General features: G+C 45.8%; 1 protein-coding gene across 1 annotated transcript in view; it reads left to right on the forward strand.

Moving 5' to 3' along the window:
- cryl1 (crystallin, lambda 1) overlaps positions 1 to 14198 on the forward strand; it is a 110641-nt gene that overhangs the window by 67533 nt on the left and 28910 nt on the right. Inside the window, exon 5 of the mRNA XM_067986084.1 lies at positions 6488 to 6682. Coding sequence (XP_067842185.1) covers positions 6488 to 6682 — 195 coding nt within the window. The remainder of the gene's footprint in view (positions 1 to 6487; positions 6683 to 14198) is intronic.

Consider the following 14198-nt stretch of genomic DNA (forward strand, 5'->3'; position numbering starts at 1 on the left):
AGTGTGCACCATCCACAGGATGCACTGCAGCAACTCGCCAAGGCTCCCAAACCCGCGACCTCTACCACCTAGAAGGACAAGGGCAGCAGGCGCATGGGAACAACACCACCTGCACGTTCCCCTCCAAGTCACACACCTTCCCGACTTGGAAATATATCGCCGTTCCTTCATTGTCGCTGGGTCAAAATCCTGGAACTCCCTTCCTAACAGCACTGTGGGAGAACCGTCACCACACGGACTGCAGCGGTTCAAGAAGGCGGCTCACCACCACCTTCTCAAGGGCAATTAGGGATGGGCAATAAATGCCGGCCTTGCCAGCGACGCCCACATCCCGTGAACGAATAAAAAAAAACAAAAACAAACAGAGGTGCGCAACAAGGACCTGTAGAAGAGCACAGAGGATCAACGGAGGGTCTGAGGTTACGGGAGGCACTACCCACATGAGAGGGTCTACAGGTAGAGGCTGAGCTTCCTGCATCTCTCTGAGGAGCAGTGCCCACGCAGGCTGAGATTGAGTTGGCTGATGGTCGCAGACATCTGCGCGCTCCTTAATGAAGAGCTGCCCTCGGCTGGACCTGGTGGCTGGCTACGCATTGCCCGTCGCAATTAAAGTAACCACTAAGCTCAATTTCTTTGCCTCTGGATCCTTCCAGGGCATCACCAGTGACATCTCCAGGGTGTCTCAGTCGTCTGCACATAAGTGTATACGACAGGTCACAGATGGCTTGTTTGCCAGCGCATCTGACTACGTCAACATCCCCTGCGACGACATCAGCCAAACTGTGGGCAGTGGGTTTCAACTCTGGCTGGCTTCCCACGAGTGCAGGGCACAATTGATTACACACACGTAGCAATCCGAGGACCTCCACGTAAGCCAGGACTTAAACTGAACGGATATCACTCCTTCAATGTTCAGCTGGTGTGCGACCCGGAAGATTTCTGCAGGTATGTGCCAGATTTCCTGGCAGCTGTCATGATTCATTCATTTTGCGTGCGTCCAACATCCTGGACCTCTCCCACACAGAAGAGAGACTTACGGGCTGACACCTTGGAGACAAGAGAGACCCGCTGCAGACGTGGCTCATGACACTAGTGAGAAACCTCACCAACAAGGCACAGCATCGGTACAACCAGAGCTACATGACCACCAGGTGTGTCATTGAGCAAGCCATAGGAATGTTGAAGATGCACTTCAGGTGCCTTCAGTACTCACCAGCAAGTGTGTGCAGAATAATCGTTGTGTGCTGTGTTCTGCACAACATAACGCAGCAGAGAGGGTTACAGGTGGAGGAAGTTGAACGCGCTCATCAAGCACCCTCATCTGGCGGCAATATTGAAGAGGAGGAGGAGGGAAATGAAGATAGGGTATTAATTACCAGAGCAGCGGCGCACATTGCTGCCCGTGATGCCAGGGATTCCTTCATCTCTAACGGGTTCACATAATGAGACGTGCAAATTGAAGACTTTGAAATACTCAGGCCGCCTGGAACAACCACCACCCCCAATCCCCCTGCCGTTTGCACTAAACAGTCCTTCAACCGCGCATATACCCATTGCTCACGCGCCCAATGGATGGTATAATGTCTTGGCATTCATGATGAAGCACATGAAAGGGCGATTTCACAAATGGGACTCAATAATGGCCAAGCCGTGGCAGTGGTGGTGATAATTATTAAATTTAATGTGCCATAACAAAAAAAATATAAATTAATACGACAGCTCGTCAAACACCCTTGTGCATACCCTTACTGAATTACAATTGCTTTGCCTCTCTCTTCCTACCGCTTCTATGTGGTGCATCCGCTGTGGCTTCAGCAGAGCTAGTGGCAGGTCCCTGCCCTGACTGAGATGCTCTTGGCCTACGACCTCTGGGTTTTGGAGCCCGTGAGGGTCCCGCCAAATACTACTCCACTTGAACTTGTGCAGGGGCAGACTTGGCCATCGGGAGAGGAGGCAGCATTGTGGGTATTGGTTGGGGGGGTGGGGGTACTGGCGGCGGGGCAATGGGTGAGAGCACTTTGAGTGGAGTTGCCACTTCCATGTCCCCTTTCGCCATCGTCCCTCTCCTGGGCCAGGGCCACATCACTCCTACCACTCTGCTGGACAGCAGCTTGGAGCAGATCTGTGACACGTTGTAAGGCCACAGCTAAAGTATCTGCCAGTTTAAGGCGGCAGATGTGATGCATTCAGAGTTTGCACGGCTGTTGTCATGGCCTGAATGGACTCGTGAGAGCCGTGCTTGAAGCGCAATGGAGGCTACCATTCTCTCCATCGCAGACATTCCCACACTTACCTGCACCACCAATCCATTAGCGATGGAGTTGGACTCCTCCATCCTCTCTGTTATTGTGGAGAGAGTGCGTGGCACTTTTCCCTTACTTTGCAAAGTTGCTGCTGCACCGCTTAGCATCCTCCTTCTCAACAATGGCCCCTGGGGTTCAGCATCAGTGTCCAGCTAAGCAGAGCTTGGAGAGGATGCTCCACAGCTGCCCCTGCCACCAGTGTCTGCTTGTGCACACTTGTGAGTGGTGAATCACCAGATGACAACCCAACTAACTGTCTAACATGATCCACCAAAGTGCCAGTATCTGCGCTGGTGCATGGCTGTATGTCCTGTGACTGCGCCCTCAGAAGGAATGAGATCCTCTGAGGAATCACTTTCTTCCATCGCGGCAGCTTCTTGAAGGCGTGAAGGTCCTGGAAGACAGCAGAAGCCGATATTAATTATTCATCGAAAAATTGACAATCTTTCCACTGGCTGAATCAGTGACCTCGGTCAGTATAATCACTGATAAAATCAATTCATCATGTGTGTGAAAGATGTTAAAGTTCTGTCACCAGCCATCTGCTGGTTGCCAGTCTCTCCATCTCCGACGGATAGGCGTGCAACAGTGCGACTTATCTCTATGGCTCCTCCTCTGCACCTGTCAGCTGGACTATTTGTGGTGGTCCACCTCCAGTTCTGCTCCTGTCATGCATTTTGCGCTCTCTTCTACAAGGGGAGAAAAAACAGACCTGTGAGTGACTGAAGGTGATGTATTCACCTGATGGATGCATTGCTTTGGATGAGGCTGACCATGAAATAGATGCCTCAGAGGGTGACTATCAGACAGATGCATCACATTGAATCAGAATTGGGGTGAGTGGCAGTGGTGGGTGCACAAATGGGGAGGTGAGGAAGTGCATAGAAAATGAAGGTTAGTTAATGCTGAAACTTAAGTGGGTGTGAGGAGTGATGTGATGGAGTAGGCTTGCCAAGATAGAGTGAGAGGGACGCATTGCATTTCACAGGATATGGGTGAATCAGCAGATGTACTCACTTTTCCTGACTTGGTTAGGTCATTAAAACGCTTCCTGCACTGAATCTAAGACCTGGGCACCATGCTCCTGCTGCTCACCTCGTCAACCACTTCCAGTCATGCCTTCTTGGTGACAGAACCGGGCTAACTGGATTGCTGTTGCAGAGAGCTGGCAGGAGCTTGACGTGCCGAATGGCCTCCTTCTGTGCTGTAACCATTCTATAATTCTTCCTCCCGTCACTGGGATAAATTGCCTCCCCCCTGCTTCTCTCTGCAACCAGTAGTACATCTAGGGAGCCATCAGCAAATCTAGGCACAGCCGTTGCGCTCCTGGACTCCATTTCTCCTTTTTCCTTCAAAATCCAATCTTGGACTGGGCCTTTAAATAGTTAGCTTTAAATCGCGTCATTCGGGTGCGCAGTAGGCCCGCTGCGCAGCTTGGAGATGCGAAACCTGGAAGCAAAGATAATTGCCTGCAATTGAGTTACAATTGCAGATTTAAATGCACACTATTGACTTCTGGGTTCCCCATGCACAAATCCACCCACCCGCTGAGTTCCTGACTCCAAATTAAAATCATGCTTCTGTAGGGGTCTGAATGTAGTAAATTCTGGATTAGCTCAAATTTATCCAAATTGTGCAATTTTGACTCACGTTTTTAGGTTCAACTTGCCATTCAGGGGTGATGTCAGGAGGCACTTCTGAGGGTGGTAATAAATAGTGATTGCTTTACAGGATGTAAGTACTGTACTATAATGCTTCTCGCATGAGAGAAGTAACCTTCTCAGACCTGAATTCCTGCAAGTACGGTTTTCCATAAAGAGCATGGGATTGCAGAATTGCCTATCGAGTATGCCAGCAGCAGCTTGAATTGAAGTGATTTACACCTTTATCAGCAGTATTTTATTTGCATGTAGTCTAGACTTTTATTTTTTTAAATGTAGGTATTGAAAATAAAGAAGGGAGTTTTTTTGATATGGTTGGCTGTGGGATGTTGTGGACTCATGGTCCCACTATATAGTGGGTATTAAATGATGCCAGCACAATAGCTTACTGTCCCTTGCCGCCATCTGCAAAGTTTTCAATGTCACAAAATTGCTTTGTTAAGGAAAGTTAGAAGAAGCATTGGGCATCATTTTAGCACCCGTTATCGGGTGCGTTCCTGGTGGGGGGGCTCCGAAAATCGGAGAATCCCGGAGCGGGACCGGAGCCCGGCTCCAACCCGCCCACTTCCGGGTTCCCCACTGACGCACTGGCGTGCGCGCGCAGCCCCCGCTGGTGGGAATCCCGCAGGCAATTAAAGCCAGCGAGATGCCACTTGAAAGTATTTATCTTGCTTGTTCAGGTCATTAACTGACCTGATTAAGGGATTATGTGAGGAGGGGTGGGATTTTATAGAAAACTAGGACTGTTTCCCATACTGGGGGAAACACTCCCAGTTCAAATGGACGTGTTGCAGCTGTCAGCCTGTGGCAGCTGCAAAGGTCCATTTGACAGGTGTGGGGGGGGGGGAGACCCTCACTCATTGCAGGAGGTCACTCTGTCACTTGGGACAAAGTTTGGCCTCCACCACCCTCCTCCTGACAATCAAAGTCACCAACTTGCACACTTACCCCGGGGTCCAGAGACATGTACCGACCCTCCGATGTACATATTCCGGATGGGGGCCGCCGTAGCTGCAGTCATGACCTCCTCGGAGGGCGAACAGCATCACCAGCCTCGCCATCCACACCGTCCACCTCTGACACGTGGAGCTCCACAACAGAGTGCTGTGACACATCCACCTGTACAGCAGGAGGGATGGCTACCGCGGAGAGAGATGCGTCGCAGAGGGCACTACCCTCGCCACAGGGTCCACAGACCGAGGCTCAGCTTCCTGGACCTCTCTGAGCAGCAGTGCACACGGAGGCTCAGAGTCACTTGACACGTAGTCGTGGACATCTGCAGCCTCCTTCATGCCGAGCTGCTCCCGGCTGGCCCGAGCACCATCTTCTTACCTGTCACTGTCAAAGTCACCACTGCCCTCAACAACTTCTCCTCCGCATCCTTCCAGGGTGCCACCGGGGACATCGCCGACGTCTCTCAGCCGTCTGCACAAAAGAGCCCTGCAAATACACCTACACCCACTCTGCAGTGACACAATGGGTGGCATCAGTTGTGGGTCCTCATAGCGATCCTCAGGAAAGGACATTATTGCACAAACCAGACAAGATTTGCAAAGACATGGCAGTAGTGGTGCCAATATAATATGTAATGTGAGTTGGTCAGAAATTCAATATAAGTAACAACCGTGACAAACCCTCAAACACCCTTGTGCATCCCCTTCATGCTCACGACTCGTTTGTCTTACGCTGCCTACTGCACATATGTGATGCATGCCCTGTGGCTGCAGCACAGGTAGTGGCAGGTTGAGTGAGGCTGACCGTGAAAGAGATGCACGAGAGGGTGAGTATGAGATAGAGCCATGAGATTGTATGAGGATTGGGTTGAGTGGTAGTGGCGGGATGAGTACTGGCGAGGTGAGTAAGTGCAGGTAAGATGAGGATGAGGTTTGAGTGGGTATGAGGGGTGATGTGACAGAGTAGTGTTGGCAGTGCAGAGGAGGTGTGGGGTGAGGGCAGTGATGTGGCAGACGGAGTGTAGGGGAATGAGTAAGTGTACTCACTTTGGCTGACCTACTGAGGTCATTGGAGCGCCTCCTGCACTGTATGCAGGTGCGTGATATGTTGGTGGTACAGGTGACCTCCTCTGCCACCTCGAGCCAAGCCTTCCTGGTGGCAGAGGCAGGCCGCTTCCTCCCGCCCGCCGGGGGGAAGATCTCTGTCCTCCCCTTCCTCCTCACCCCATCTATTGATACCTGGAGTGAGGCATCATTAAACTGGGAGCAGCCTTCCCCCTGGGCTGTTCCATGCTGTAATTTTTTCTATTTGTTGCAGCATCTGTCAGTGGAGGACTGCCCCTTTAAATAGAGCTCCTCCAGCTGACAGATTTTACTGCGCATGCGCAGCCCGCCCGACGCGCAGATCAGCAGTGGGGAACCCGGAAGAAAAGGTAAGTGGATCCAATTGGGCTGCGATCGCGCGGGTGGCTGACTAATTTCACCGGGCGCGTTACCCACGCGCCCAATAGCCCCCCGCCGCAAACCCGCAGCCCTGCTAACATCGAGCCCATTGTGTTTATGTTCTCAGGTGAATCCAACATACTATGTACCCCTGGTTGAACTAGTTCCTCATCCTGAAACACATCCTGCTGTTCTGGAACAGACCTATGCACTTATGAAAGATATTGGCCAGTCACCAGTCAAACTGACAAGAGAGATTGATGGATTTGTTTTGAATCGAATTCAATATGCGATCATTGGAGAGTCATGGAGACTTGTCAATGTATGTATGCCGTCTTTTACAATTTATTGTGTATTTATGAGGATTTGAGTGTTACAGCAATCATGTGATTAGTAAAATCAACTATTGGATACTGCAATTAGCCATCTGTATGGTTAAGAACTAAATATGTTGATTGTTAAGATATTAGTACACACGTTTAATGACATAGCAGATTGGTGCTCCATTACATTGTGCCATAGGATGGTAGGCTTCTGGTGATTTCTCCTGCATGTTCCTGAGATCGGACACTTTCCCACAGGGAAGGAAAGAAAAAATCTAATGCTTGTGTATCTCGCACCTTCCAGGAACCAATTAGAGTGCCACTACTAGGCATCTGAGAGCAGGTTGCCTATTCTCCAGGGAGTGGCTTGTGACCTGGAAAAGCCTAATTGACAGGAAAAAATGTGGCTATTACACATAAATAGTTACTTGTTTAATTTACTTTTGTTGCTTCAGAAAGATTTAATTACAGTGGTTGAGTAATTTCAAAGAATAAGTTTAAAAATCCTCATCTTCAACTCCCTCTATGGCCTCAGTCCATATTATCTAGGGAATTTTCTGCAGTCAAACGTCCTCGACTGCACCCTCCATTCCTTAGATGCTGAATTACTGCTTATTCCCTGCTCTACCATCAGATCCCAATCTTTCCGGCAGTCTGATCCTGTCCCCTGGAATTCACTTTCAAAACCACAAGTATAGGTTATAGCAGTGGGTGGTGGTGATGCTTGGATGTATATACATGGAAAAAAATTGTTGATGTAAAGGTAGTTACTGTTGTAGTGTGAATCTGTTAACTGGAACATCACAGCAGTTCTCCATGTTACAAATATGTCACCTCAGGCTAGTGCAAGCAGTGACCATATCATACATGGAATTTACCTGAGCAGTTTTTGGAGACATAACGAACACTGGTGTCCACTCAGAATCATGGACTTTGTCTTTCTACCCCTGCTGATAGAAGATATCTTTGTGTTCCTTACCCCTCCAAGTTCTGCTCCACATTCCTGTACTGATCATGATCATGTAGCCTTGCTTCTCAATGAGCAGTAACTGGCTTAGAAATTTGTTTTCTTTTTGGAGAAAAAAAAAGAAAAACACTTTTTTTTCCTCTAGATTTACTGCCGTTCTGTAAAGTAGTAACATGGTTGCTCATCTGATAAATGTTAATGGGTCTTGGTTTGCTATACAGGTGGCACATGCAGTACCCGAGCTAAAACTATTAAGTATGATTGTGGATCTCCTGTGCTAACGTAGTCCGGAGAATGTACTGCGGTTAGATGTTTTTGCATGATGCCAGTGCAACAGTGGGCAGAAAGGCCAGAGTGTGGGGTGTTGGGAGTAGGAGATCAGGGAACAGCCCATAGTTGAAGGGAGGACATGCAGAGTAGGAGAGGGGAAGTGGATGATTGTGGGACACTGAGCAGGGTAGAGAATTTTAAATTAAAACCACTGGATCATGAGAGAAATAAGGGCTTATTATTGTTTCTTTTGAATGCTAACTTAGATAACTCACCAGAACAATTATTAAAAAAAAACTCATTTTATGCATGTCTAAACAATTTCCACTACAGTTACCCAAAATGCATATGGCACCTTTCACACCCTCATGCAGACAAACGTAACAGCCAATTTGCATATAACAAGGACCCGCAAACAGTGAATGAATGACCAGATAATGGGGGAGATTTTAACTCCCTCTGCCTTGCAGAAACGGAGTTAAATTGGAGGTGGTGGACTTACCCCCAGCCCCCCCGCCCCCACCGTTCATGCTCCACTACCATTTTTCTTGGGGTTTTTGGCTGGGCAGCCGAGATGCCCACCTGAATCGGGCAGGAGCCTCATTAATCTATGCAAAACAGCTTTTTATGACAAATGTAGGACCCCAATGCCATTTTAGAAGCATAGTGACAGGCAGGACCTTTAGTCCATCTAGCCCACCTATCTACATATTCTCTTGGTGCATTGCTAAGAACCCTGAATCCATTTGTTGACGAGAAACTGTCTACTAGGTCTGTCATCTCCTCAAAGAAATTCAATAAATTAGTCAACTATGACCTCCACTCCTAAAATCACCCTGGCTGTCTCGGATTAGCTAATGCTTCTCAAGATGCTTCCTCATAATATCTCTCGTAATACTTTCAAACACTTTCCAAACAGTGGAATTAAGGCTTACAGGTCTATAATTTGATGGTTCACCCCTCACTCCTTTTTTGAAGATGGGAATCGCATTTGCTATTTTCCAATCTGGGGTTTGGCCTGCAGTCCAGCGAGCATTGAAAAATATCTGCAAGCAGACTTGCAATCGTTTGAGCCAATTTCTTCAGAATCCTGGGACAAAAGTTGTCCGAGCCAGGAATCTTATCTACCTTGAACTACAGCAACCTCCCTAATATGTCCTCTCTTGTGATTTTAAAATTTTTTAGTCTCCATTGACCTTTAAACTGTACTCCCAATTCTGGCATTTTCCCCCCATTTCTTTTGTGAACACCATTGAAAGATTACAGTCAAGTACTTCATCAATTTCTCTATCTTTGGATACCACTTTTCCAGTGTCATATTTGGTGGGCCAGCCCATCTTTTCACCCTTTGTTTATTCATGGAATACTTGAAAAATGCTTTACCGTTCTGCTTTATGTTTCCAGCTATGTTTTTCTCACGATCCCTCTTTGTAGTCCTCGCCCGTTTCTTGGCATTACTCAGCCTATCTTTATAGATCTCCCCATCCTGTTTCTTTCCTGAACATTTAAAGATGTTATATGCTATCTCTTCCTTTCACAAATTTGTTAGTAATCCAAACTGATCTTACTCTTTTATTCTGTTCCTGACCTATTTCAGGGATAAATTCCTTTGGCGTCTTTAAAAACTATCCCTTTGAAACGATTCCATTTTCCTTCCACATCCTTTCCTTCCAGTATCTCTTCCCATTTTGCCATTCCCATGTATTCTCTCATACCCTGAAAATCATCTTGTTTAAAATTTATCTTTTTATTGGCATCCTTTGTTTTCTACCGTCATGTCTATCCTGAATGTGAGAACATTATGGTCACTGGATCCCAAATGTTTCCCTATTTCTACTTGGCTTATTGTTCCCTCCTCATTAGTTAGAACTAAATCCAATACTGCATTACACTTTTTTGGGTTCTTTAACATACTGTTTTAAACGAATCCCTCACAATATCAATACATTTTCGCTCGTATGCAGACTGTCTCCATTGTGCACTCCACTCAATCGCAGGAAGATTGAAGTCCTCCAGGATTACTACTGGAGACTTGGCACTCATATAGTTTTGCTGGAGATGAGAAGACATATCACTGTCCCTTTGATTATTTGGTGGCCAGTAGCATATTTCTATTACTAACTTTTTCCCTTTAGAGTCTTTTAATTCTATTCAAAGAGACTCAATACCGCTTCATTGTAACTAGTCCTTCTGTAATACATATGAAATTGATGGGCAGAAAGAGACCAGCTTGTCCATCAAGCCTGCCCCACACCATGATTGCCAGACCATCATGACTAAACACATCTTCCCACCCACCCCCACAGCCATTTAATTTCCCGGGAGATGCAAAAAACCAGAGAAAAAAACCCAGGGCCATTAAGAGAAAAAAATACACTGGAACGTTCCTCTCTGACCTCCTCAAAGGACCGAAACTAGTCCAGGAGATCACATGGCCCAAGTGTTGTCTATAAAGACACTTACTTCTATATGATGTGATCTCTGCCCCAGTCAGGAACTGGTCCAGCTCCCTCTTGAAGGCATGGAGAGTCGGCACCCACCACATCAGCTGGCAATATATTTCAGAGGCTCACAATTATCTGGGAAAAGAAGAACTGCCTAACATCCAGTCTATTCTTATTCTTACATAGTTTAAATTTGTGTCCCTTGGTCCCACCAATCAGCTGTCCAGCCCTTTAATTATTTTATAGACCTCTATCAGGTCACTTTCAAGTCTGGGCTGCTCTAAAGTAAATAGACCAAGGTCCTTGAGCCTATCTGAGTAGCTGAGGTTCTTTAAGCTAGGAATCATTCTTGTAGCTCTCCTCTGGACCTTTTCCAAGGCCACCATATCACCCACCATGTTGGGGGACCAAAATTGGACACAGTACTCCAGCGGCCTGACAAGCAACCTGTTTAGTGTTAAAACGGTGTCCTTTGATTTATACTGAACGGTTCTATTAATACAACCCAATACCTGTTTAGCTTTAGCTACAGTTTCTCCACTTTGGTCATGAACCTTTAGTGATCTATGTACAATAACACCAAGATCTTTTTCTCTCTCAACCTCTTTCAGTATCGTTCCCTGCAAATGATATGTATGTTCTATGTTTAGCCCCTTGAGCCTGTTCCGCCATTCAGTGAGATCATGGCTGATCTGTTACCTAGCTCCATATACCCGCCATAGCCCCATATTCCTTAATACCTTTGGTTAACAAAAATTTATCAATCTCAGATTTAAAATTAACAATTGAGCTAGCATCAACTGCCGTTTGTGGAAGAGAGTTCCAAACTTCTACCACCTTTGCGTGTAGAAGTGTTTCCGAACCTCACTCATGAAAGTCCTGGCTCTAATTTTTAGGCTATGTCCCCTAGTCCAGACTCCCCAACCGGCAGAAATAGTTTCTCTCTATCTACCCTATCAGTTCCCCTTAATATTTTGAAAACTTCAATCAAATCACCCCTTAATCTTCTAAATTCCAAGGAATACAACCCCACTTTGTGTAATCTCGCCTCGTAATTTAACTGTTGGAGTCCAGCTATCATTCTAGTAAATCTACGCTGCACTCCCTCCATGGCCAATATACCCTTCCTACAGTGCGGTACCCAGAACTGAAACACAGTACTCTAGGTGTGGTCTAACTAGGGCTTTTTATAGCTGTAGCATAACTTCTACCCCCTTGTAATCTAGTTCTCTAGATATAAAGACCAGCATTCCATTAGCCTTTTTGATTATTTTTTGTACCTGTCCATGATATATTAATGTACATGTATCCCATGTACATTAGGGGTCTACGTACATGGACCCCTAAGTCTCTTTGGACCTCCACTGTTTCGAGCTTTTCACCATTTAGAAAGTACACTGATCTATTCTTTTTCGGTCCGAAATGGATGACCTCACACTTGCCTATGTTGAAATCCATTTGCCACAGTTTTGCCCATTGACCTAATCTATTAATATCTCTCTCTAATGTTGTGCTTCCATCTACACTGCTTACAATGCTGCCTATCTTTGTGTCATCGGCAAACTTGGATATGTGGCTCTCTATCCCGACATCTAAATCGTTAATAAATACAGTGAATAGTTGAGGCCCCAACACAGATCCCTGTGGAACACCATTAGTCAATTCCTGACCATTTGAATACCTGCCCATTATCCCTACTCTGTCTCCTGCCGCTCAACCAGTTTCCTAACCAGGTCAATAATTTGCCCTCAATTCCATGAGCTTCAACTTTAGCTAACAGTCTCTTATGAGGGAATTTATTGAATCCATTCTGGAAATCCATATAAACAACATCCATAGTCATTCCCCTGTCCACTACTTTAGTCACCACGTCAAAAAATTCACTCAGGTTCGTTAGGCTTGACCTACCTTTTACAAATTCATGCTGGCTCTCTCTGATCAGCTGAAAATTTTCAAGGTGTTCAGTCACTCTATCCTTAATCATAGACTCTCGTAATTTCCAACAACAGATGTTAGGCTAACTGGTCTCTAATTCCCTAGTTTCCCTCCCTCACCTTTCTTAAATAGTGGAGTGATGTGCAATTTCCCAATCTAAAGGAACGGTTCCTGAATCGAGAGAACTTCAGAAGATTATAATTAGGATATCTGCAATGTTCTCACCTACTTCCTTTAAAACCATGGGATGGAAACCATCTGGTCCTGGGCATTTGTCACTCTTTAGTGCCATTATTTTCTTCATTACTGTTAATTTGCTTACATTAATTATGGTGAGTCCTCATCCCTGATTCAAAATGACTTCCCTTGGGGTGTCCGGCATGCTATCCTCTTCCTCTACTGTAAATACTAACGCAAAACAATTATTTAACATGTCCGCCATTTCCTTATTTTCATTTACAATATCACCATTATCAGTTTTTAAGGGGTCCACATTGCTCTTGACCATCCTCATTTTCCTAATATAATTGTAAACATTTTTTGTGTTGATTTTGATATCGCTTGCAAGTTTCTTTTCATATTCCCTTTTTGTGGCTTTTACTATTTGTTTTGTCACCCTTTGCTGTTCTTTGTATCTCTTCCAGTCGCCAGGATCTGTGCTATTTTTTGCATTTTTGGATGCTTTCTCTTTTAGTTTTATGTTGTCCCTTATCTCTCTTGTCATCCATGGCTTTTTTTTGGCAAGTAGCACCCTTGCTCCTTAGGGGTATAAACTGATTCTGTATCACCTTAAATTCTTTTTTGAACACCTCCCACTGACATTCTGTCATTTTACCCATTAACAGATTTGCCCAGTTTACTGTGGACTGTCTCTGTCTCATCCCGTTGAAGTCAGCCTTACCTGGTGACTTCCTCAAAAAACTGTATCCAATTTATTAACAAATAATGCCACCCCACCCCTCCTGCCTTACCTCCCTGGTCCTTTCTAGACAGACACATAACCAGTTTATACCCCTGCAAGTCAACTCCCCAATCATCATTTGATTTCAACCAGGTTTCAGTCACTCCGACAATATATCTATTTCTTCCCTATGTACCAGCAATTCAAGCTCAACCATTTTAATCCATAAACTCCTTTCATTCATATTAACACAATTCAGGTTATCATAGAAAATTACGGCACAGAAGGAGGCCATTCAGCCCATCGTGTCCGTGCCGGCCGAAAAAGAGCTATCCAGCTTAATCCCACTTTCCAGCACTTGGTCCATAGCCCTGTAGCAAACAACACTTCAAGTGCACATCCAAGTACTTTTTAAATGAGTTGAGGGTTTCTGCCTCTACCATCCTTTCAGGCATTGAGTTCCAGACCCCCACCACCCTCTGGGTGAAAAAAATTCTCCTCAGCTCTCCTCTAATCCTTCTACCATCTTTTATCTTTTAATATCCTTACTTACGCTTTCCTAATCATTCTTAACCTGCAATATGTTCTGCTTTCCCCTTCCCTCTGCAATACTAGTTTAAATCCACCCCTGCTACCTTATTTACCCTTTCTGCAAGCAGATTGGTACCCCTTCAGTTCAAGTGAAGTCCATCCCTCCTCAACAGCTTGCCCCAGTGCTTCAACTCCTGCGCTATCTCTCAAGCCACACATTAATGGATCTAATCTATCCTTGCCTAACCTGCCCAACTCATGGTACAGGAAGTAATTCTGAAATTACCACCCTTGAGGTCTTGCTCTTCAGCCTTGACTCTAACTCCTCATTCTATCTCTGCAAGACCTCCATACTACTCTTTCCTACGTCATTGGTTCCTACGTGGACCATAACCTTTGGCTGCTCTCCTTCGTTTTCGAAAAGTTTTTCCACCTGTTCCGTTATGGCATCATGGAGGCACCACAGC

This window comes from Heptranchias perlo, chromosome 6, assembly GCF_035084215.1.
Source record: "Heptranchias perlo isolate sHepPer1 chromosome 6, sHepPer1.hap1, whole genome shotgun sequence".
NCBI classification, from domain to species: domain Eukaryota; kingdom Metazoa; phylum Chordata; class Chondrichthyes; order Hexanchiformes; family Hexanchidae; genus Heptranchias; species Heptranchias perlo.